This window comes from Martes martes (assembly GCF_963455335.1).
Source record: "Martes martes genome assembly, chromosome: 1".
In the NCBI taxonomy this organism is placed as follows: domain Eukaryota; kingdom Metazoa; phylum Chordata; class Mammalia; order Carnivora; family Mustelidae; genus Martes; species Martes martes.
In genome coordinates this window covers 133,311,324-133,333,270 of record NC_137888.1, presented here as the reverse complement: position 1 = coordinate 133,333,270, position 21,947 = coordinate 133,311,324, and the positions used below count along the sequence as shown (strand labels likewise).

At 38.1% G+C, this 21,947-nt stretch overlaps 1 protein-coding gene across 6 annotated transcripts in view; it reads left to right on the top strand.

The window, feature by feature from the left end:
- The window catches only part of SATB1 (SATB homeobox 1), a 100,144-nt gene extending 79,034 nt beyond the window's left edge, over window positions 1-21,110 (top strand). For 4 of the 6 annotated variants that reach the window (XM_080797328.1, XM_080797331.1, XM_080797329.1 and 1 more), the window contains 2 exons: window positions 15,679-15,882; window positions 18,265-21,110. In XM_080797328.1, the coding sequence (XP_080653454.1) occupies window positions 15,679-15,882; window positions 18,265-18,768 (708 nt within the window). In that variant the 3' untranslated portion in view covers window positions 18,769-21,110. Of the gene's footprint in view, window positions 1-15,678; window positions 15,883-16,457; window positions 16,554-18,264 lie in introns of all 6 variants that reach the window. The other 2 variants (XM_080797326.1, XM_080797327.1) reach the window with 1 other exon arrangement.
- Window positions 21,111-21,947: the final 837 nt, after the last annotated feature.

Sequence of the window (21,947 nt, the reverse complement as noted above, 5' to 3'; positions counted from 1 at the left end):
AATGGATTGCTTGGGATCCAGTGTATGAACTTCACGTTATGTAATGTGAAATGGGCTGAAGGTTGTTTTAACTCATCTGAGACTGGTGATTACACACCTGGATGACCTCTCTCTCATTATCAAGGACCTAGCAGAACCAGTACAGTATAGAGATGAGAGGAGTTCCGTTCAGTTGGGGAATAGGCTTGGCTTAATATGCAGCAGGGCCGTGTTTGCCACAAAACAGTGTGACTATTTGGAAGGGTTGCTGAAGAGTTTCCTCCTGAAACATGTTTTTTTCTTACTTGCTTGTTTTTTTAACTGATGCCTGAAATTCTACCTTTAACATTTCACTATTTTTGGACTGGTGTAAGTCCTAGGAAGGGTAACACATTAAAGAGGAAAGAAATGGGGGCGCCTGACTGGCTCAGTGGGTTAAGCCTCTGCCTTCAGCTTGGGTCATGGTCTCAGGGTCCTGGGATCAAGCCCCACATTGGGCTCTCTGCTTAGCAGGGAGCCTGCTTCCCTTCCTCTCTCTCTGCCTGCCTCTCTGCCTACTTGTGACTTCTCTCTCTCTCTGTCAAATAAATAAATAAAATCTTTAAAAAAAAAAAAAAAGAAAGAAATACTCTCGGCGCATGAGAAATCCCAGTTTTGGAAGAGGTTAGTGAAATAAGAAAAACAGGGCAGGGAATGACAGCCCAGTTGAAGGAATATCTTGAAGCCCATATTTTCAAGTTCATAAATTGGTACCTGTAGCATTTAATAGCTGCTGAGGACTGCCCATTCCCAAATGTCTCCTTTAACTGTTTACCCATTTACTAATGGTACCAACACGAGTGCTACTTGTTATGGGTGCTGCTTGGCTGGTTCATTGATGGAGTATTTGGTGGTTTAAATGAAATGCAGATTAGCTAAAAATAAATTACTTTCAATAAGGTCAAGGAAGTGAAGGCTGTAAATAAAATATACATTCACAAACAGACAAATGCTATTAGGAAATCCAGCTCAGTCCATGCCAAGCTGTTACCGTCTAAATTGCCTTCTTTCTTCCTGGCTTGCAATTAATTTTTGCTTGTGTGTTTGGAGGTTGGGGGGAAGGGTAATAGCCTAATGGGTAATGATTTTATTTTAGTATTTTGATTAAAGAGACTAAATAACTTGGACCCTGGATAACCATAAGGACTAAAGCCTTATCCATCAAGCTTAATTTCTAGACAGAAAGTTGCATTATATTTCTGGATAAATTCAGCATTGTAGTACGTATAATATATGGTGAGGAGATGGCTGTGTGGGAGTTATTTTCTACCTATGCCTGCCCCCCCCCAACCATCTTTCCAATTCACTTTTTGTCTGTCTTTAACCCTCTACTTGTCTAGACTCCTGTCCTTTCCTCAAATCTTAAAGGCAAATACTTTAAAACCATTTGCTCTTTGAAAAGTGGTGCTGAGAACCAGTACCATTATTTGTTTACCTCTGGTTTCCTAACCTTTGCATAGTTCCGCACACCCCATGGCATGCCCAGGTCACTGCTCTAGTCCTCTCCCTGCTGCCATTCTCTGTCTGTTCTGCTACCTTTTCCCCTTCTGTTTGGAAAACCCAGGTGTCTTTGGAAAGCCTTTTTAGTGTTCCTCTTCCGACAGATAGAATTTCTCAAAGGATAATCTGCTAATCTTGTCTACCTTTACAGTTACTTGGATGGTATGAAATTAACTAAATTAGAATATGGTTGCTTTATTCACGGTTATAAACCCATTTTCTGAGTTTGTAATAGGACCAGGGAAAAACAGGGAGGTCTGTATGTACGAGTACAATTGTTAATCAAAAATGCTGAGGCTGTCAAACTATTGTTTTATGAATAAAATCTCCTCCAGCACTGAAATAAATAAATCAAATCAAAGTCTTCCCCCCGGGGCTCCTGGGTGGCTCAGTGGGTTAAGCCTCTGCCTTTGGCTCAGATCATAATCTGATCCTGATCAGGTCCTGGGATCGAGCCCCGCATTGGGCTCTCTGCTCAGCAGGGAGCCTACTTTCCCCTCTCTCTCTCTGCCTGCCTCTCTGCCTGCTTGTGATCTCTGTCAAAAAAATAAATAAAATCCTTAAAAAAAAAAAAAGTCTTCCCCCATTTTGGTCAACTTGAGATTGGGTAAGGGTGGGTATTCTCATCAGCCATGGCACTGTTGAGATTCCGTGATGGAAACCTGGTCTCCTCAGGACACCATCTGGGAACCATCGTACTAGTGACTATTTTCCTCCAATCCTTCTCTAACAGGCATGGTCCTTTAGTGGCAAAAAAACCCCTCAAAAAACCAAAAACCAAACAAACAAAAAAACCCCAGGAAATCTGTTCCATGACCATAAATACCAAAGTTTTCTAAACTACTGGGAGCTTATATAAGACAGTTCTAGAAAAATATTTGAATTATATGTGTGTATATATACACACACATGCATGTGGGGTGGTGGGAGTTCTTAACCTGTGGTTCACCTTCCCCCAAGAGGTCCATGAACTTGGATAGAAAAAGAAATCTTTATTTTCATTAACATGTTACTGAACTTTGACATATTATTCAATTATCAATATGGGCAATAGAACATAGTAGTATTAACAATAGCTATAAATTTGTCACCAGTAAAAATCACAAATATTTTCACATCACATTAAGTTATTGCAGGTATCTCAAAATATTATCTTTGCTCATCACTATAAAATTAAAGTAGTTATCAGATCTGTTGTAAGAGCTCGTTATTTAGTGTGTTAATAAAGAAGGATTTATATTACGATATCACAAAGTTTTGATAACTGTATTTCAGCATAATTGGTTTTCATCATCATCTTATGTATTTTATTTCAGGCATATAAAAACATTGTTCTAGAAAGGCATTATCTGTGGGCTTTTACCAGCTTGCCAGAAGGGTCGATGGCACAAAAGAAATGAGATCAATCATTAGATAAATTATATGTGTGGGGGGGGACTATATCTTTTTTCTAGTACATTAGCTGAACAATTCTTGAATTTACCAGGGAAATGCTTGTTATTTATTACCTTATAGTATACTTATTTTTCAAACGCCCTTCACTTCAGAGCATGTAAGCAGGGATTAGAGTCCTTGCAGTGACGTTTAAAACAACAGCAAAACCAAAAACTTTATTGGCAGCCTTTTCTCCAACGTTCTGATGCCGCATACAGTGCAGCACTTTGTGACAGAGGAGCCTTTGCCCTTAGGCTCGAGACTTTGTGTCAGGAGAGCCTCACCTTTAATATCAGCTCCATCTGAAGTGTAAGCTGTTCCTCCCTCACCGCACTGCAAGTGCTGGCGGAAATGACTCCCTATTATATCTGTCCCCACATCCCCTCTTAGCCTGAATAGTAGGTGGCACAGAGATGGCACTTAATAATTATTTGTAGAAGTATAAAACAGGATCAGTAGTCACGAGGAGTGACTGACGTGGCCTGTGCCGAGAGCCGAGCCTCCCTTGTCTCCCTTGATTGGTTAAATTATAACCCAGCCATTGTCACTGGGATCCACATGATGCTTCTAGAAATATTTATGCTTTCTTTTTTTGAAGTGTCCTTGTGAATCACAAGATTTGAGTCCCTCAATTAGGCCAACCTCTGATTAGTAGGTTTGCATAATGGTTAAAATGATGTGGGTTTTGGCCACAAAATGGGTGTTACTTTATCAGCAAAATCATAAGCAGCTCGGGAGCTCTTAATGACCCTGCCCGCTTAATTGTTCCTCTTAGGATAGGAGTCCCATAACTTTTACAATCCCAAATTGCCTTCCCCTGGTTTTAAAAATTCTTTGTTATCTTTCCTAGGATATCATAGAGGGAAGATTTAAATTTTTAATTCCCAGCCCCTAAATATGCACAATGGGACGTATAGCTCATTCTAGGAGATATCTGCAGTGTTGAAAAATTTCATATAAATCAGCTAAAAATACACTGACAGAAATATTTATTAAAATAACCTGTATAAGTTATTTCTGTAAGCAAACTGTATCAGGTAAATCGTCACCTAAAAATGATTCATTTTGTAAGTTCAAATTGTTATATTTCTTTTTTTTTTCCTTTGCACATGGCATATGTGGAGATTCAGCAACATTTTTTTTCATGATCTTCATAATTTTGAACAGAAAAATACTGTAAAATTTTAATAGTGACTTTAGGAGGCAGCATGTAAGAGATTGGCTTCATAACATTGCCATATAAGCGCATATTTATTTGGATTGAAGGGTTTGGGAAACGTGAAGTTTCCCATTAAGCTTCTTTAAACAATCAGATGTGTTTGCTTTTGACAGAAGCCTTTAATAGTGCTTCTCCACCTTCTTAAACCTAGTAAGCTGAGCTCAGTTTGAATCTTACTTTTTGAAATGCAACATCATTATAAATGCAAATTGTTGGACTTTGCTACAATACTTGATATCCTCGGGAATAACAGAGATGTATACAGTTTCTTCTCCCTAACTAAGTAGTCCAGATTGTGCGGCCTTATACCTTTCTCTCTCCCCGAACTTACTGGCACTTCAGTGTTACAGGGAATCTTCTGTTTCATTTTTACACTTACTCATTGAAGTGTGAGCCTCGGGGCCTGTCCAGGCCCTTTGGGTGAAGGAAAGTGAAGAGGATGCCATTCAAACGGAGATTTGTGTGGTCCGTTGTTTATGATAAATGTATTTCAGCTAAGATGGTGGTGGCCTAGGTTAGTAAACCCATCAGCGTTAGTTCATGGAAGAAATGCTGAGGGCCTGAACCAGAGCAGTAGGAATGGAAAATAAGGAACCAATTCAAGAAACCTTCTGAAGGAGTAGAATTGGCAGGAATTCATGGTTGTTCTCTTATAAAGCAAACAGACAAGAAAAATCAGGTTTTTATTTTATTTTTTTATACATTTTTTAAAGATTTTATTCATTTATTTGACAGAGAGAGACACAGCACGAGAGGGAACACAAGCAGGGGCAGTGGGAGAGGGAGAAGCAGGCTTCCCGCAGAGCAGGGAGCCCGATGTGGGGCTCGATCCCAGCACCCTGGCATCATGATCTGAGCCAAAGGCAGACCCTTAATGGCTGAGCCACCCAGGTGCCCTGAAAAATCAGTTTTAATTGAAGCTATCTGCTATTTTTTTAAATTAAAAACATATAGCTATTATAGAAGAAACAAAAAAATGCAAGCATAAAGAACATAAGAAATACCCATAATCCCAATTAACTAAAGATAGCCCGATCTATATTCACGTGTATTCTTTATACACATGAGTATGTACGTTTACATACATATATGTCTGTACATATATATGTCTTACATGTATTCAGATGCTATACATACCTTTTAATTCCCTACTGAGATATATTTAAGTTAGAGTCTCCTTTTGCTATCACAATTAATGCTAACATGAACATTATTAGAGTTAAATATTTGTATACATCTTTATCATTTATTTAGGATCAGTTCTCAAAAGTAGAATTACTGGATCAAAAAAGGCTTTTGTGTTTTAAAGGTGATTACTAGACATTTGTACATTCAAACATTTCCACATTGCCTTTCAGTAAGATTATACCAATTTATACTTCAAATAACAGCCTTTCAGCCCAGGTGACTGGGTGGGTGGTGATGCTATTAATTGAGTTAAACCACAGCAGAGGAGAACCTAGTTTGTAGGAGATAGATGGTGGGTTCAGGTTAGGATATGATAACTGAATTGTTTTTCATTAATTCCTTAGATAGTCAAATTCCTTTGGATTAGCTTCGTGATAATGAAAACAATAATAAAAATAGTGATGACATTCATCATGCTGTTACTGTGTGCCAATCCCCTTGCATGAATTGTCTCATTTAATTCTCACACACCCTATGAATTGTGGTAAAGTCATCCCCATTTTATAGAGGAGAAAATTAAGGTCTAGAGAATTTCAGTAACTTGACCTGGGCTATAGTAAGTAGTAGAATAGGAATTCAAATTAAAACCCAGGCTTTCTTTAACAAGTTGGTCTTGGAAGTACAGTACATTCAGGAGATGAGGTCATAGGAATTAAGTATTCTCAGGAAAGTCCAGTAAGGTAAAGAGCTATAATAAGAGAATGGGGGACGTAGTCAGTTCAAAAAGCAACTGGTCTACCTATTTTTCCTGGCACATCACTAATTATTCATCTCCCTCTTTTTTTCATTATCCATCTCATTTTAAATATTGCCCACTTTTCAAGGCCATGCCAGTATCACTTTTTATCACCAAAGACTTCCTTGACTACTCAGCCCATCTCTTCTTCTCGCCACTTGGATCCCACTTGATGTTTGTCCATCATTGACCTTTATCATGCACTCCCTTGCACTGGTAGTTTTTTTTTTTTTTTTTTTAAGATTTTATTTATTTATTTGACAGACAGATCACAAGTAGGCAGAGAGGCAGACAGAGAGAGAGGGAGAAGCAGGCTCCCCGCTGAGCAGAGAGCCCGGTGTGGGGCTCAATCCCAGGACCCTGGGATCATGACCTGATCTTTAACACACTGAGGCTTTAACACACTGAGCCACCCAGGTGCCCCTGGTAGTTATTTTTGAATGCTTCCCAAGTATACTGTGAGCATTTTTAGGCAAGTACTTTCAGTTAAGTCATCAGACCTTTTTGTCGTTATTCAGGGACCAGGCATGGGGCTGAATGTTTTCTATTTCATTTGTACCAGCCACAGTCCTGCAAGATTAATACTATTATTGTCTGTTCTTTGTAGAGGAGGATCTGAGGCTCAAAAAGGTAGTTTGCTTAAGTTCACATACATAAACGCCTATAGGGGATATAACCCTTTATCGATATCCTGAGGTGCTTGAGCATGACTTGAAGGAGAGTTCGTATTTGGATGGGCGGGAAAAATGAGAAAGGGCTTTCCTGTTAATACGAAGAATGAAGAATAGAGTGTGGGGAAATGCTGGGTAACATGTAATAAATAGTCCAATGATTAGGACTTGAATGTGATTGGGAGCAGCCTTCAAGGCAGCTCTAGGGAGTGTGAGCATTTTCTCTAAAATGGGAAGTCTTTGAAGGTCATTTTGGGCAGTAAGATAACTTTGGCAATTTGAAAGCAGAACACCAGACCGGTGATTTTTATCCCAGCCTGTCTTTTCCAAGCGCATCTCAGAGATGGCTAGGGGGGTTCCAGAAAGCTTAGTTACACTTGTAATTTATCTGTCAGGAAGTTCCATAGACTAAACTAGACATCATATTTATTTGCTTCTTGTAGGCGTCACAACTCTGTGTGGTAGCACTTATTCTCATTCTCCAACATTGGTGTACTTTTTCCCCTAAGTTAAGAAAAGGAATGATTACTTAAAAGCTTCTTTGTCAGAAATTGAAATAATTGTCCATTGGAAGTAATTAAAAAGAACGTTTGGTGTCTAAGAGCATAATTCAAGGTAGAAGGGTCCCAGACTGACAAGGCACGGGTGAACAGGTAGAAAGGGGCCAGTGATTCTTTATGACAGAAATAAGGCTAAAATTGATGAACTTTGGGAGTACTGAGTTTTCTGGGTTTTTCCCCCCTTCAGTTTTCTGCTTTTTAGTGACACTAACTGTGGAGAATGAGAAGGGAATAAAAACTGAAATAAGATACTGGGGTGCCTGGATGGCTCTGTCGGTTAAGTATCCAACTCTTGGTTTTGGCTTCGGTCATGATCTCTCAGGGTTGTGGGATTGAGCCCTCCATCAGGTTCCGTGCTCAGCTGGAGACTGAGATTCTCTCTCTCCCTCTGCCCCTACTGCACTGCTCATGCACATGTGCTTTCTCTCTCTCTCTCTAAAGAAATGGATAAATCTTAAAAAAAATTGATATTAATTTAAATATCTTATAAAATGTGTATAAATGTTATAAATGTTATGTGTATAATGTTATAAAATGTGTTTAAATGTTAAACAGGAGCCAAATCATATCACTGAAACTTATATGTCAAAAATACTTCTTAGGTTGAGGGGAAAAACAAAAAATTCTTTTTCCAAGCCCATATTCAAGCATCAGGCATATAAGCCAGATTTTTGTTTGTTTCATTTAAGCTTTGAAGAAACTATCTTAAAAGCAGGTTAGCTTATGAAGTATAAGAAAAATTAAACTTTTAGGTTAGATATTTTCCAAATCTAATATATTAAAGGAAAAGGCAGCCTTGCTTTGGAAAAATTCTGTTTCAAACTACAAATTATTTTCTTGCTACTTTAATATATTATCTACAGTTTCATGCTTTTCTCTTCATTCCTTCTTTCTCCCTACTGAGATTCTCTCTCCTGAAAATATTCTTTAAACTGTAAGATCTCCTTCTCAATAACCTTTTTCAGTGAGAACTGTTTTTATCACTCTGGCCAGATTGTCATCTGATAATCTTAATATGGATCAAACAATCTGTAGCAAAAGAAAAAACACTATATTTATGTGTGCCATAAAGTCAGTGGCTTTGAGAAGGTAGAAAAGAGAGGAACATAAAAACCACTTTCATTCTTTTACTTGCTTAAATTTTAAGCAAAATTGCGTAATAGAAATTATTTACTAGGGCGCCTGAGTGGCTCAGTCATTAAGCGTCTGCCTTCTGCTCAGGTCATGATCCTAGGGTCCTGGGATCAAGCCCCCCATCTGGCTCCCTGCTCAGCGGGAAGCCTGCTTCTCCCTCTCCCACTGCCCCTGCTTGTGTTCCCTCGCTCGATGTGTCTCTTTCTGTCAAATAAATAAATAAAATCTTTTAAAAAATTATGATTCTGATTATTCAAAATTCACTAAATTTTAATGGGAGTTTTTCCTCAGATTGTATGAACACAAACCTCTAGGAAAAAAAAAAAAGAAAGAAACCTCCAGGAAATTCTGCTAGGTGCATTTAACTTCTTAAAGACAAAATAGCAAAAATGGACTCATGAGAAATTTATGGGTAGTCTTTGTCTGTCCTATTTCCACAATATGGAAACCCACAGATTTTTGGCAAAGATAATAAGTTCTTTATATAACCTGGAAAGAGAAATGTAAAAATCATAATCATTTTTAAATATCATGATTTTTTTTTCTTTTCAGCAAATACAAATATCAGAAACCATACCTTGAAAATAAACATATTTGGGGAATACATACACACAGAAGTATTCCATTTAAATTTGTTTCTTTTTTAAGTAGGCTCCGCACCTAACATGGGACTTGAACTCACGACCCTAAGTGTTTCTTTCTAAAACCCATCTTTAAATAAAGTGGATGTAATGTGCCACTTTTAGCATGAAAATTGATTGCTATGTCTCTGTTCACACTCATTTCCCATGTTTTCTTGAATAAGACCATTGTTAACTTAGCAGGAAAACTTACTCATGGTGCCTGCTGAGATTCTCTTCATTGCACACAAAGTAGATGTTATTAAACTGGGGAGAAAGATTAATGTATTTCCTACTAATTCCATAGAAGAGAACATGTATCTTTATTAATGTTAATGGTGGGGGCCTCTCATTATGTTATAGAATAATCTGCTTTAGCAAAGGTTTTTCTTCTGAAGAACTTCATAACATTTAAAGGTTAATATGTTAGGTAAAGAACAGTATCTTAAGATAAGCATTTTTATTACAGGACATAATGGGATGGTTTTTATTAAATTATACGATGATTTGAATGGGAAAGAAGAAAAAGTGCATCGCTTCTTGCCCTCAACTTTAATGCCTTTAATCAAATAATGACCTTCTGGAAAATAGTTAATTTTAAGCATTTGGAAAGATCAATACCACTCTGCCACCAAAAAATGGCCTAGACAATGAAATTTGATGTATTTAAAGTATCATTTCACCCTCTTAACCTAGTAAATAATTTAAAAATGCTTTCAATATTGCTTTGTCGCTGTTCTGTTTCTCACTGAAGTGTGATGATTGTTCTTGAAAAAGGGTCGAAGTTGGTGCGTGAAGCTGCCAGGCCTCAGACCTGGAAGCCTTGTGTGTCTCTGCATTCGGGGCCCCCAGAAAAGTACTGTGTGTTGAGACTGTATTTGAGGCAGTGAGTGTTAAAAACATAAAAAGTGTGAAAATGGAACGCTTCTGGGATGTTAAAGGGGTAGCTTAAAACGTCATTAGTCACTTTGCGTCTTTGTGATAGCTTTAAACCTTCATGCTAAAGGTGAAAGATTCCGCAGCTCTGACAATTAGAACCCATTTTCCCCCCAGCTTATAGAACATTGATATGAAATTACCCTTGAGTGCCGACAGCTTTGTAAATAAAAAAAAAAATTGCCCTCTATTAGCATGTTTGTGGGCAGATTAAAAACTGTCTTCATTAGCATAAGTAACACTTACGGATTCTTTTAAAAGTAGAAAATTATTTGCTGAATGATAAATTGCTAGCTTTATAGTTAGTTGTTGTTGAAAATGTACTCATTCAAAATGCCTGGTGTAGTTTAGTCTACAATACTGAATTTTTTGTGTTGGAAGTACTATTTAATGGATTATGTACTTAATCCTTGTTCCTACTACTTGCTAAAGTGTAATTCATGCTTTCCACTAAAATGTTTGTATCAAATACGTCCCTATTTAGATTGATTTCTTTTAATATCATATATTATTATACTATATGCCCCAGAGACTGGAACAAAATACTCCTGCAAATAACACCTAAAAGATGAGGGTGAGGGGGAATAAATACAGACTGTAAAATGTTTTGCTTTTTAGAATTCAAATTATCCTTCCATTTCTTAAAATGTGTCTTTCCTTCTTCATTGCAGCAAGAATTGTCATTTTCTTTCTTTCATTTTTATAGCTCTTGGATTTAAAATGTATACGTACCTAACAGTAACAGATACATACCTGTATACTGTAGGAAATGACTTTTTTTCTCAGAGAACGCTGAAGCCTCTTTACCCTGGAAAACTAGTTGTGTTACGTGCTCCCACCTTTGTCACAGAACAGGCCCTTGGAAGGGTTCTCTTTTTGACGTGCGTGAGTCTGTAGAGGTACAATAGATTCATTCAAGAAAGGAGGTTACTTCTCCGACTCAATTAAAATCATTGCATACCCCTTCTCCATTACAATGTTCAAACTGAATTGACTTGAATTAATTGTTCTAAAAAGAGTGGAGTCGAAATCAGGGATTGAGTTTGGTTGGAAATTAGCAGCTGAGAGATGAAGGTGCCAGGATTTTTATTTAAATGTGGTACAACAAGATTCTGTCAGTAAAGCACATCATTAGAATATTGAGTTTAGAACTGCTAATTTTTCCTTTAAAATGAGCATACAGTCATGTGTTTCATGGACCATAATAAATTGCCATTGTGTTGTCATTGAGTTTGTTTTGCTTTTTTTCAGTACTGGTTTGGCAGTCATTCTGCATTTTCTCTTTCCTTTTTTCCCCCCGATCTTACATTTTTTTTTAATAGATCCCTCACCAAAACCAGTCAAACGAATGTTATTTATTTCATGCAGTCTTAGGTTTATGCATCTTCTGCACCATTTTCTTGCTTACGGTAGCAAGACATTTGCAGATGGTTCTTGGTTACTATAAAGTACATAACAGTATTTCCTTTGTGGCAGATGGATTTAAGACTTTTAGTTCTCAATAAATGTAGGTTTACAATACATAACTTTACAGGATTTGTGTTGTATATAACAGGTTTGAACATATTATCTCAGAATTCATCTGCATGGCATTTTCAGCTTATTCAGGGTTCATGCCAGTTTTTTTTTAAGTAATAGGGGGAGCGCTGTGATTGATAGCAACAGCTCAAGGCGTGATTTTGAATAGAAACAAAGGGTTTAGAACAGAAGGTGTCAAATTAAACTTCGTCAGTTTGAAAAGTAGTAACATCCTGAAAGTTTTACTAATTTATTTACATGTGGCTACTGTTTATATTTTGCCCTCTTTATATGCAGTGTAATGTTGCTTGGCAAATTTACTACATTTAAAGTTTAGGTTGTTCCTTGTACCATTTTAGTTTTCTGAGAATGGATCCGTCTCATTATTTTACGGCTGTTACTCTCCTGTCTTTTCTACTGTACGGAACAGTCGTGATCTAATTTAATTTGGAGTGTAGCTCACAACTCCTGCCTATGGTCTTACAATATTTCAAGTCCCAGAGACCGCTCTTAAAAATGTAATTATGTTCACATTTTGCAGCAAAGTACTGCATTTCATTTCTTGTCTCTCCTCTACCAAGTAAATCTATACATTTGTCATTTAAAAACTAATACAGTACTTAGGGGAATCATCATTATTTGTCAGATATTACAGTATTCTGACATGTTCATTGTCTTACCAAGTTTATTCGCACTAACAATATCACTTATGGAAAAGTGACCTAGTAAAGGATATTGGGGAATTAGAAAGCTTTTGGCTTTTTTAGTCACTTTGGGCAAAACATAGATCAGATTACTGTCATCATTAATAGAGTCTCAATTGATAGGATTTGAGGTAGTCAGAATATTCCAAGGTATTTAAATAGCATTAGAATGAATTAATCTTATTTTTGCCAGCGTAAATTGGGAATGAGCCAGTGTCTCTACTGACAAAGAACTAGCGTGTCAAAATGTCTGTTTTCCATTATTTTTTAAGAGATACACACATCAAGAAAAGCACTCCCCGCTTTTAGTTTAGTTTTTTTTTTTTTTTTTCTTTTTGGAATACCCTTGTAGAACTAACAGTTCCCAGCTGCACCGTTAAATATTTTTCTAAGAAGCATCTGATTTCAGTCTCTTAAAATCATCATGTCTCTTGAAAGGCTAGCAGAGACATGCTTCAAACTTATAATTCATCAAATTATTTTTAGATAAGGAATTAGAAGTATTATTTAAGGGCAGAGGTTAATAGCAAACTACTGGAAATGTTATGTTAGTCATGGGCAATTAATAAAAATAAGGATCCATCTCATAAGTATAGATACACAGAAGTGACAATATGAGCAAAATATTTGTTGAATGAGTCAGAGCTCCTTTTCTGAAATATTTGTTAAACCAGCGTGAGTGTGATTGTTTAGGAATTAGCTATCATTATTAGCCATTTTAAAAGAACTAATGATTTTCTTTTCCAAAGAACATCTGTGATCCACATGTTTTTTCACATATATCCGAGTGCTAACTGATCTGTTACTTTAAGAAGTTCTAAAGGATTGGAAAAATTATTGGAGTTTTTCAGCTCCCTTCAAGAAGCATTTCTTATGTGAATTGTTCTTAATTTAACTTTTAGCAATTTTTAGTTACAAACTTTTATTTCTTAAAAAAAAAAATCTTAGATATTCCATGTTTAGCACTTACTGCAAGAGTATACAATACCAGCTAAGTACAAAAAAACTACCCTCCCCAGAATAACTTTTCTGTTGTTTTTTATGAACCTTCTAACATCTTGAAAGGTAAATAGAATTGTAGCAATTTGCTCTGTTCAGGCACGGGGGTGGGGGGGGGCTCTCAGTTTGCTGTAGGTGAAGAGCAGAGACAAAGGAGAGGAGCGTCATCTTCACCATAGTTAATATTCAAGCCTGCAGGAAGGTGTGTATCTAAAACCTGCACAACATCAGAACTTAGAGGTAAAGTGTAAAGAAATAGCTGAGATATAGGAAAATATAAAATGTTTTCATGGCTCAATCCAGATAGCAAATATTTGCCAATAAGAGCTAAATAAACATCTCCAGGGCACCATATGCAAGTGGGTCTCAAATACTTCAAATACTCAAATACAGTTTGAGAGTTAATATTATACTCATATAAATAGAGCTAAAATATGACACATCATCATATTTTTCTGGAAATAAACATAGAGTTGCTGTGGTTAGAAAAGAAGCATATTCAGTGACATTCTAATCACAATTATTATTTTTTTTAACTAATATTCTCTCAGGTAAATCTTCAGTTTACTGCTTGCTCTCTTAGCCTTGAATTACGCATTCAGTGGCATTGAATGGGTGCATGATTGCATGACCGACCCCTTGTACGTGTTTGTTTAATTACAAGACCTGCGGAGTAGGGAAACAAATGTCTCAGAAAAATTAGTAGATCTCATGAGGTTTAGCAACAGTCACTCACCCTTGGCTGGTTAATATGTGGGCCTTGGGAAGTTGATGTTATCAGCTCTCCAGCTTTTCTTTTAAATTCTCTCAAATCAGCCGTTTGAGGAAGAATGGGCCTTATTTCTTTTCACTGTATATTGCAGTTGGAAGGGGAAGGAGAATTTTCTCCAGTGGCTCAGTTTGGGAAGAAGAGAAGTCATACCATTCTCTGGTCTCACCCCCGATAACAATCACAACGCACACGTGCACGTGCATGCGCACACACACACTCTCTCTCTCTCCCTCTCCTTGGCTAGTTCTAAAAATCAGGTAATAAAGAAACTGTGCTCATTCCACTCTCATCCAAGTAATTTACTTGGAATTTCCAAGAAATCCCTTCATCTTAGGTCAAGTCTCTAAAGCAGAGCCTAAGACAGGGAATCAGGGGTCTATGATTTGGTGAAGGACCTGGAAGAAGTGAGGGAGGATAGGGAAGAGGAAGGGGTCCAGTAAGATTATGGTCTCAGGTAGTCTGTATTGATGGGGGAAGGGAGCAAGAAGAAGGGGGAGGGCCATCTCCAGAGAGTAAATTGAAGGATTAAGTGAGTTGTCCCTTTGGAGGTAGAGGGCAGGGACATTGTACCCCTGGATCAGCCAATCACTGGCCACTCCAGGGTGTGAGGGAGTCAATGAGGATGTGGAGTAACTGTCCAGTCATCTCCAGGTGAGGTGACTCCAACCACGGCTCCAGAGGAGAGTATGGCTGTGAGCTTTTAGCAGGCAGCATGGAGATGGAGGTGGTTGCCTTACTTGGTGAAGGGGGTCTGGGTGGGACAGTCCCTCTTACTCTCTGCCCCATTGCCTAGCATCCATCATGCAGCTGAGATGAAGAACGTTTGGGATGAGGATGAGAGGTTTTGTTAGGTGATATACTCCTTTGGACCACGCAGTTCTGGATAATCTGAGGACCAAAAATAGGGCCTTAGGGGAGTCATCAGAGAAGTGCAGGTTTTGGCATTCATTGGACATTTCCTTCTCTCTCAGTTCAGGAAATCTATTAAAATTCTTGTCTGGTGAATCATATGTTGCACACTGCAGTGGGCAGAAAAAACAGGCTCTGAGATGTCTTTCTGGAAAGTTGTTTTTTGGAGAAGTCTTCTAACACCCATTCTGATGATTATGCTTTACAATGGATAACATTCTTGCTCACTCTATAGCACGTGTCCTTTCTCTGTCACACACACACACACACACACACACACACACACACAATTTGCACATAGTTTCCTTCCGAATATAAAAATCATAAACTTTGGGAATCCTTTTAGGAAACAAATTATTTTAAAAATCTATCTTATCTCTTAAATACCTTCAGAATCTCAGATGGCCGCTCATCAGACAGGAAGGCTGGGCAAGATGAGAAGCACGTTCAGCTTTGCTTTTCTCCTATTTCACATATTGCAAAGTCCATGGTAAATGTGTCTTGCCCTTGGAATCTTAAAAAACATGACTCCTTTACAATGCAAATCTGAACATTTTATTGGAAACAGAGCCTGCCTCCTTCATAGCCTCAGCTATTTTCTCTTAACAGGTTAAAAAACATTTTTTTTTTAAAAGCAGATTGCAGTGTTTTTGAGCTTATGAGAAAAGTTAACTTCACAGGGTCTTTTCTTTTTAGCTCTTACTGGAAAGTATCAGCCCCCCACAGGCACGAACTGACCTATTATGCCCTTGTCTCTAAGGGGTGGTTGTGTGAGCTGTTACGCTGGAAAGAAGATCCTTCTCCAGAAAACAGGACTCTGTGGGAGAACCTCTCCATGATCCGAAGGTTCCTCAGTCTTCCTCAGCCAGAACGTGATGCCATTTATGAACAAGAGAGCAATGCGGTGCATCACCATGGCGACAGGCCGCCCCACATTATCCATGTTCCAGCGGAGCAGATTCAGGTTCGTTTACCTTGGCCGATTCAATATAGCACTAAGTAAATAGAGCTTTAAACTTAGCTGGGAAATTAGCGTTTCTCTTCTTCCCGCCAGTCTAAACATAGGCTTTAGCAAGAGATAACGATACACTGCCATCTTGCTCAGGGGAAAAAAAGGAAAATTAGCACACTTTTTTCAGCATGTGTATTGTGTTCCTCTTCCCTCATCTCCCCACCCACTAAGTGGCAGGATCCCCCTTTTTTGCCCTAGTGGTTTGGCAAGTGCGTCTTTGTTAGAATTGGGTTGTTTTTTGTGTGAGAGCTCAAAATTTTTTTTTAATCCATTTAAAAAATACCACCTATGTTTTAATGACTATCAATACTGCCCTTTTGGAAGGGAATTAACTGCCGTTTCTGTAGAGGAGGTTTGTACAATCTCAACTTTCTACCTTGGATACTGTCCAAAGAGAGGAGGGGAGGGAAACCTAATTGGAATCTTGTTTCTGACTCCTCGGCCCTTCCTTCACCTTGCAGCTGTCTCCCTACAACCTCACAGAACACAGGTTAGGGGTGAGTCATGTCTGTTTGTCTTTCCTTTAGAGCCCCTCTCCCACCACCCTTGGGAAAGGAGAGTCTAGAGGCGTTTTCTTACCGGGCCTGCTGACCCCTGCACCATGGCTCGGTGCTGCTCCCCAGGTGAGCGGGCACAAGTTACCTATGCCAGCAAGAGACGGGGTGGTGTAAAGACCTGCTCCCTTGGTCAGGATTTCCAGACTTGGCAGAGGACGTACTAACCATGGTGGTGGCCAAAGACCACAGTGCCAGCAGATTCAGCCTTGTGCTTAGCTGGTCATGTCATGGGACTTACCTGCGTTCATCTACTGAGGGAACTCCCCTATGAATCTAGATTGGAAAGCTCTGGGATCAGGTAGTTTGTGGTGCCCTATGGCCTTGATTTCTAAGGAAGCGTGTTGAATGAACTGGAACTGTAGAACCTTTTCCTGTTAAATCTAAGGGGATGTTTTTAGCTTTTCCCTTTAAGAGAAAATGCCACTGCCTTCCAGAGTCCTAAAATTCTACTGTCTTTTTTGAATCACCTGCATTATTTTTTGGTATTGCTGTGGGGGTGGGTGGGGAATGAAAAAAAAAAAATATATATAGCTAAAAACAATAATAGGGTTATCCATCCACTAGGAAAAAAAAAATCCTTGAGTATGTATTAAAGATAAATTGGAAAAGAGAATCCCTTAGGATATCAAGCACTAAAATAATCATGAAAGCCTGAAAAACTTACTGTTTAGCAAAAACAAAAAAAAAGAGAAAGGTATATGTATAGTAATAAAAATAGTACTTGTTTGAAGATGTAAATTGTTTTTAATAAAATTGTTTCTTAGGGGGATAAAAAGAAATGCTTAGGCACAGTAAAAACGTGCTAATATTTTGCCGCTTACAGGTTGATTTGCTTTGATGATAAGAATTATGGTTATAGAGTATACAGTATGTGCATGTGTCACACATTTGTTATGTATAATTGTGTATGGAAATTACAGCACATATACAGACACTAATTATGAAAAAGTGTCTGTATACACTAAATTTAAATCCTAATCACATGAGTTTACTATAGACAAAACAATTTGCTAGCCGTTGTACAGTGGATCAAACTTTTATTTTTCAGTAAGAAAAAACTTGCAGTGTCAGCCTACTGCAATTTGGTAAGAAATTGTGTGTGTATTAAATCCGAACTGACTGGTAGGAAATTCACAAACGTGAGAATCTCAGAAATCCTTTGGAGTCTGAAGGGATAATGCGGAAGAAGAGCAGGCATTTATCCATTTTATTTGGAATTTAAATAAGACTTTCTATTCTTGCTCCATGCTTTAGCCATGGATGAAATGGGGCAAAACACAGGTTTCTTCCTCCCACGGCTCTGTAGCACCCCCTTCTAAAATGCCTTTGAAATCCTTACTCCTCAATCTTCATATTAAATCTTTGTTAATTATTTACATCATAATTCGCTCTGCTGTCTTCGCCTTCTGATGCGTATCCTTCTGGTGAAGTTCACGGCTCACATTTTCGGCGCGCTGAGCTTTCACTTCCGTGAGCCAGACTGAAAATGAAGGGCAGGGAGGCTCCACTGACCCCTGCTGAGGAAGCCCAGTAGCCCCCCCAAACCCTAGGCAGGCCTCCCCTTCCTGGTTCCTATCATTTTGCCTTCTTTCCCTGTTGCTGTGGGCCATCTGGCTGGCCTCCCTTTTGGTCCTGAATCTTTGTGCCCCTCGGAGGAGCTCCAGGTGGGAGAAACTACAGGTGGGATCCCCAGCCCCCAGTTTCCTCCTCTCAGCCGGCTTTGCCCGCCGCCCGGAAGGGAAGACAGAGCTCTGACTGTCCGCTTGTTTCTTTGCAGCAGCAGCCGCCCGCGCAGGCGCAGCAGCAGCCGGCGCCGCCGCCCCCGCAGGCGCAGGCGCAGCAGCCCGCCGGGCCCCGGCTCCCCCCGCGGCAGCCCACTGTGGCCTCGCCCGCAGAGGCCGAGGACGAGAACCGGCAGAAGACCCGGCCGCGAACGAAAATTTCCGTGGAAGCCCTGGGCATCCTCCAGAGTTTCATCCAAGACGTAGGCCTGTACCCGGACGAAGAGGCCATCCAGACTCTGTCCGCGCAGCTTGACCTGCCCAAGTACACCATCATCAAGTTCTTTCAGAACCAGCGGTATTATCTGAAGCACCACGGCAAACTGAAGGACAACTCCGGCTTGGAGGTGGATGTGGCCGAATACAAGGAAGAGGAGTTGCTCAAGGATTTGGAAGAGAGTGTCCAAGACAAAAATGCTAACACCCTTTTCTCGGTGAAGCTAGAAGAAGAGCTGTCAGTGGAAGGAAACACGGACATTAACACTGACTTGAAAGACTGAGATCAAAGTATTATTTTCCTTCATCAGTGCCACTGGTATTTACTAACGAAATGAGAAGTCCACCTTGTATTCTCTCAGAAAACCTTCGTTGTTCATTGTTTGGCCAATGAATCTTCAGAAACTTGCACAAACAGGAAAGTTGAGAAAGGATAATGCAGACTGCACTAAATGTTTTACTCTGTTTTACAAACTGCTTGGCAGCCCCAGGTGAAGCATCGAGGATTGTTTGGTGTTAAAAATTAAAATTTGTGTTCACGGGACACATCAAGGTGTGTACCCCGTAAGCATGATACCGTTGATTTTTTTTTTTTTTGAAAAATTATTATTCTGGAGCCTCAAACAAGCATTATAACTTCTGTGATTATTATTTCCTTCCTTTAATTATTTCTGTAACACTCCACACTGATCTTTGGAAACTCGCCCCTTATTTTAAAAAAAGAAAAAAAAAGAGTTTGTTACTCTATTGTATGTTACAAAAGAACTATAGACTGTGGAATGCAGTTTAAAGATGACATATGCCAACAAATGCCTTGTATTATATGGCACTGCCGTAATTCAAATTTGTTTTTATTTTCGAAATAAAAGTTCACTGTAATTTTTTTCATTCTCATTGTTACATGATTTTTTAAAAAATGAAAAGAAAATGTGAAACACAATTTAGTCCTCATTATTTATTTGTAGATCCTGCAGCATCATGTTGTAATTAATTTTTTGGAAGTTTCCGTTAAATGTAATATTGCTTCTCTTGTTACCATACTGATTCTTTTCTATTTATAAATGTATTTTGATGGGCAGTAAAACAAAGTGTCTTAAAAGTTTTAAATAGAGAAAATGTGCTTTACACAGTTGCCTATAAAAAGTGCTCTATGTTATCCAAGCAATTCATACTATAAGCTTCACTCTTATTGTTGTATGCAATTTTTACTATCATGCAAATAAGCTTAGGTAAATAAAACTAATAGATCACCTTAGAAAATTATGCAATTAATGTGAAAATAATTGATGTTTGCAATGTGTCTTCCTTTGGTTTACAATCAATTTTAAAGCTACATCTGTATAAAATTTCTGTATAAAGGTGTATTTCTTTTTTATGAGTTTATGGCTATGAAAACACCAGCTATTTTGTTACAGCTGGCTGTTTTTATAAGTGTATCACAATTTTCTTTATGCAGAAATGTTCTGATTAGGAGTGGTTATTGACTGTAACTACACAATTAAAATTGTTTGTATGGTATGACATGGTAGGGTTGTCTGCTTATGTGAAGTAACTTTAAAGAGTCAAAGATGGCCCTCTCAGTTAGGTGCATGTTAATATTTTCTTGATGATATTTTACTGATTTTAAAAAGAACGATTGAAAAGTCACTCGAAACACTGTAAATTTAAATCACAAACACGTGCTCATTTTTTAAGTTTAACAACGAAGACCATAACCTGTTTGGGGTTAACATTTTGCCTAATAAACAGAGATAGAAGGATGGTCAGAAGACCCGCCAAGAAAAACGTAAATACACTCTTCTAGGAGTTACGTGCTTAGAATGAATCCATCTGCATTTATTTCACAATATTTAATTATGGTAACACTTTTTTTAAGCTAATGTATAAATATTTTAAAGGCCTTTATCAGTAACATAAGTAGGGAAAAAATGGACCTTCTGTATAAAAACCTCTTAGTAAGCAATGTATTTTTTTAAGTTATAAATGGAATATAAGTTAAGAACTCTGAGCTCATTTGGTTGTGTATGTCATAACTATAAGAACTAAAGGAAGAAAATAAGAATAACACACATGGACTTTAAACACCATCTTCAAAATTCTTGCAACATAAAACTCCATACACTCCGCGATATAAAATGAGGTATACTGGTGGTCATGGAAAAGATTGAGGCCAGGGTTTTGATTTTTGATTATCATTTTGTATTCATTTTATCTTTTGATGCATCTTTTTAAGACTTCCTAGATGTTAATAGGGGTGTGTGGGTTCCTTGATAGCTGGTTCTGAAATTGTCCAATCTCTTCCTGCCTAACATTTTTCCAGGCACTGATGAGCTCATTGGTAGGCAACTGGGCTGCTTTAATGTTGAACTTTTACTTAAGAAACTAAAATGGCATCATTGAAGACTCCCAATTCAGCTGTAAAAGTACTATTTACTTTTGAAGCACAGCTGAACTGCTTTGAAGGCAGCTGGTTTGCTGTAACTTAAAATTGTATTGAAAAAGTTTTCAATTCTTTTTATTAAATGAGAAGACAACTTTTAAGCATTCTTGCTCACTTAGAGTTCAGAAAACCATTTGAGGAAAAGAAATTTGAACTAATAAAATAGAAACTAGATTTCATGTAGTTAAAAAAAAAAAGAATAAATAGAAAGTAATATGCCATGAAGTTTTTTAAGAAATCCTTTCTTCCTCTTTTTTTTCCTCTGGGTTTAGAGGGAAAAGCTAGAGCAAAGAGTAGTCTTTGATTTGATTTTATTTTTTTTTAATCCAGCCCAACAGAATATAAGGTGCCAGAAATTTTAATTTTTTTAGAAGGAAAAATTGGGTTGCAAATACGATTTTGCCATTCCCAATAAGCTAACTTCTTTTGAAATAACATTTTGAATGAATTTGATGACTGTGTGTAAGAAATCAGTACAATACTAATACTCTTCCTTAGACCTTTTAAGCAGCATAATCTTCCTAATACAATATTTTAAACCAAAAATAAATAAATAAAAGCACATATCAAAAAACAGTGATGGTCATGATGGAGTGAGCAAAATCGTTTTCAGGGAAGACGGCACAATTTGGAAATGATTTCTTTCGGGTGATCTTCCACATTGCTCCCCCAATGTCATTCATCGTCCATACCAGTCCTCTTACTACCAGTGGCTACAGTAAAACTCCTTGAACGAGCTTCATGGTGTCCAAGTATTTCAGAAACTTTTCAAAGCTGGGCATGATATAGCGCTTTGTGCTGTTAAGACCTTAGCAGAGTCAGGTAGTTTACGGGTAATATTCAACCTCGTGCATCTGAATCTGTCATGGATTCCTTCCCTCAGCACTTTGCCACTAATTTGTATTACACTCTGTGGCCATATAATACTTGCACGTTATGCAAAAAATAATGTTGACAGTATCTCCTTGGCACGTAATATGCAGAGCTGACACATAACCTTAAAAACCAAGGTAACTAATATGT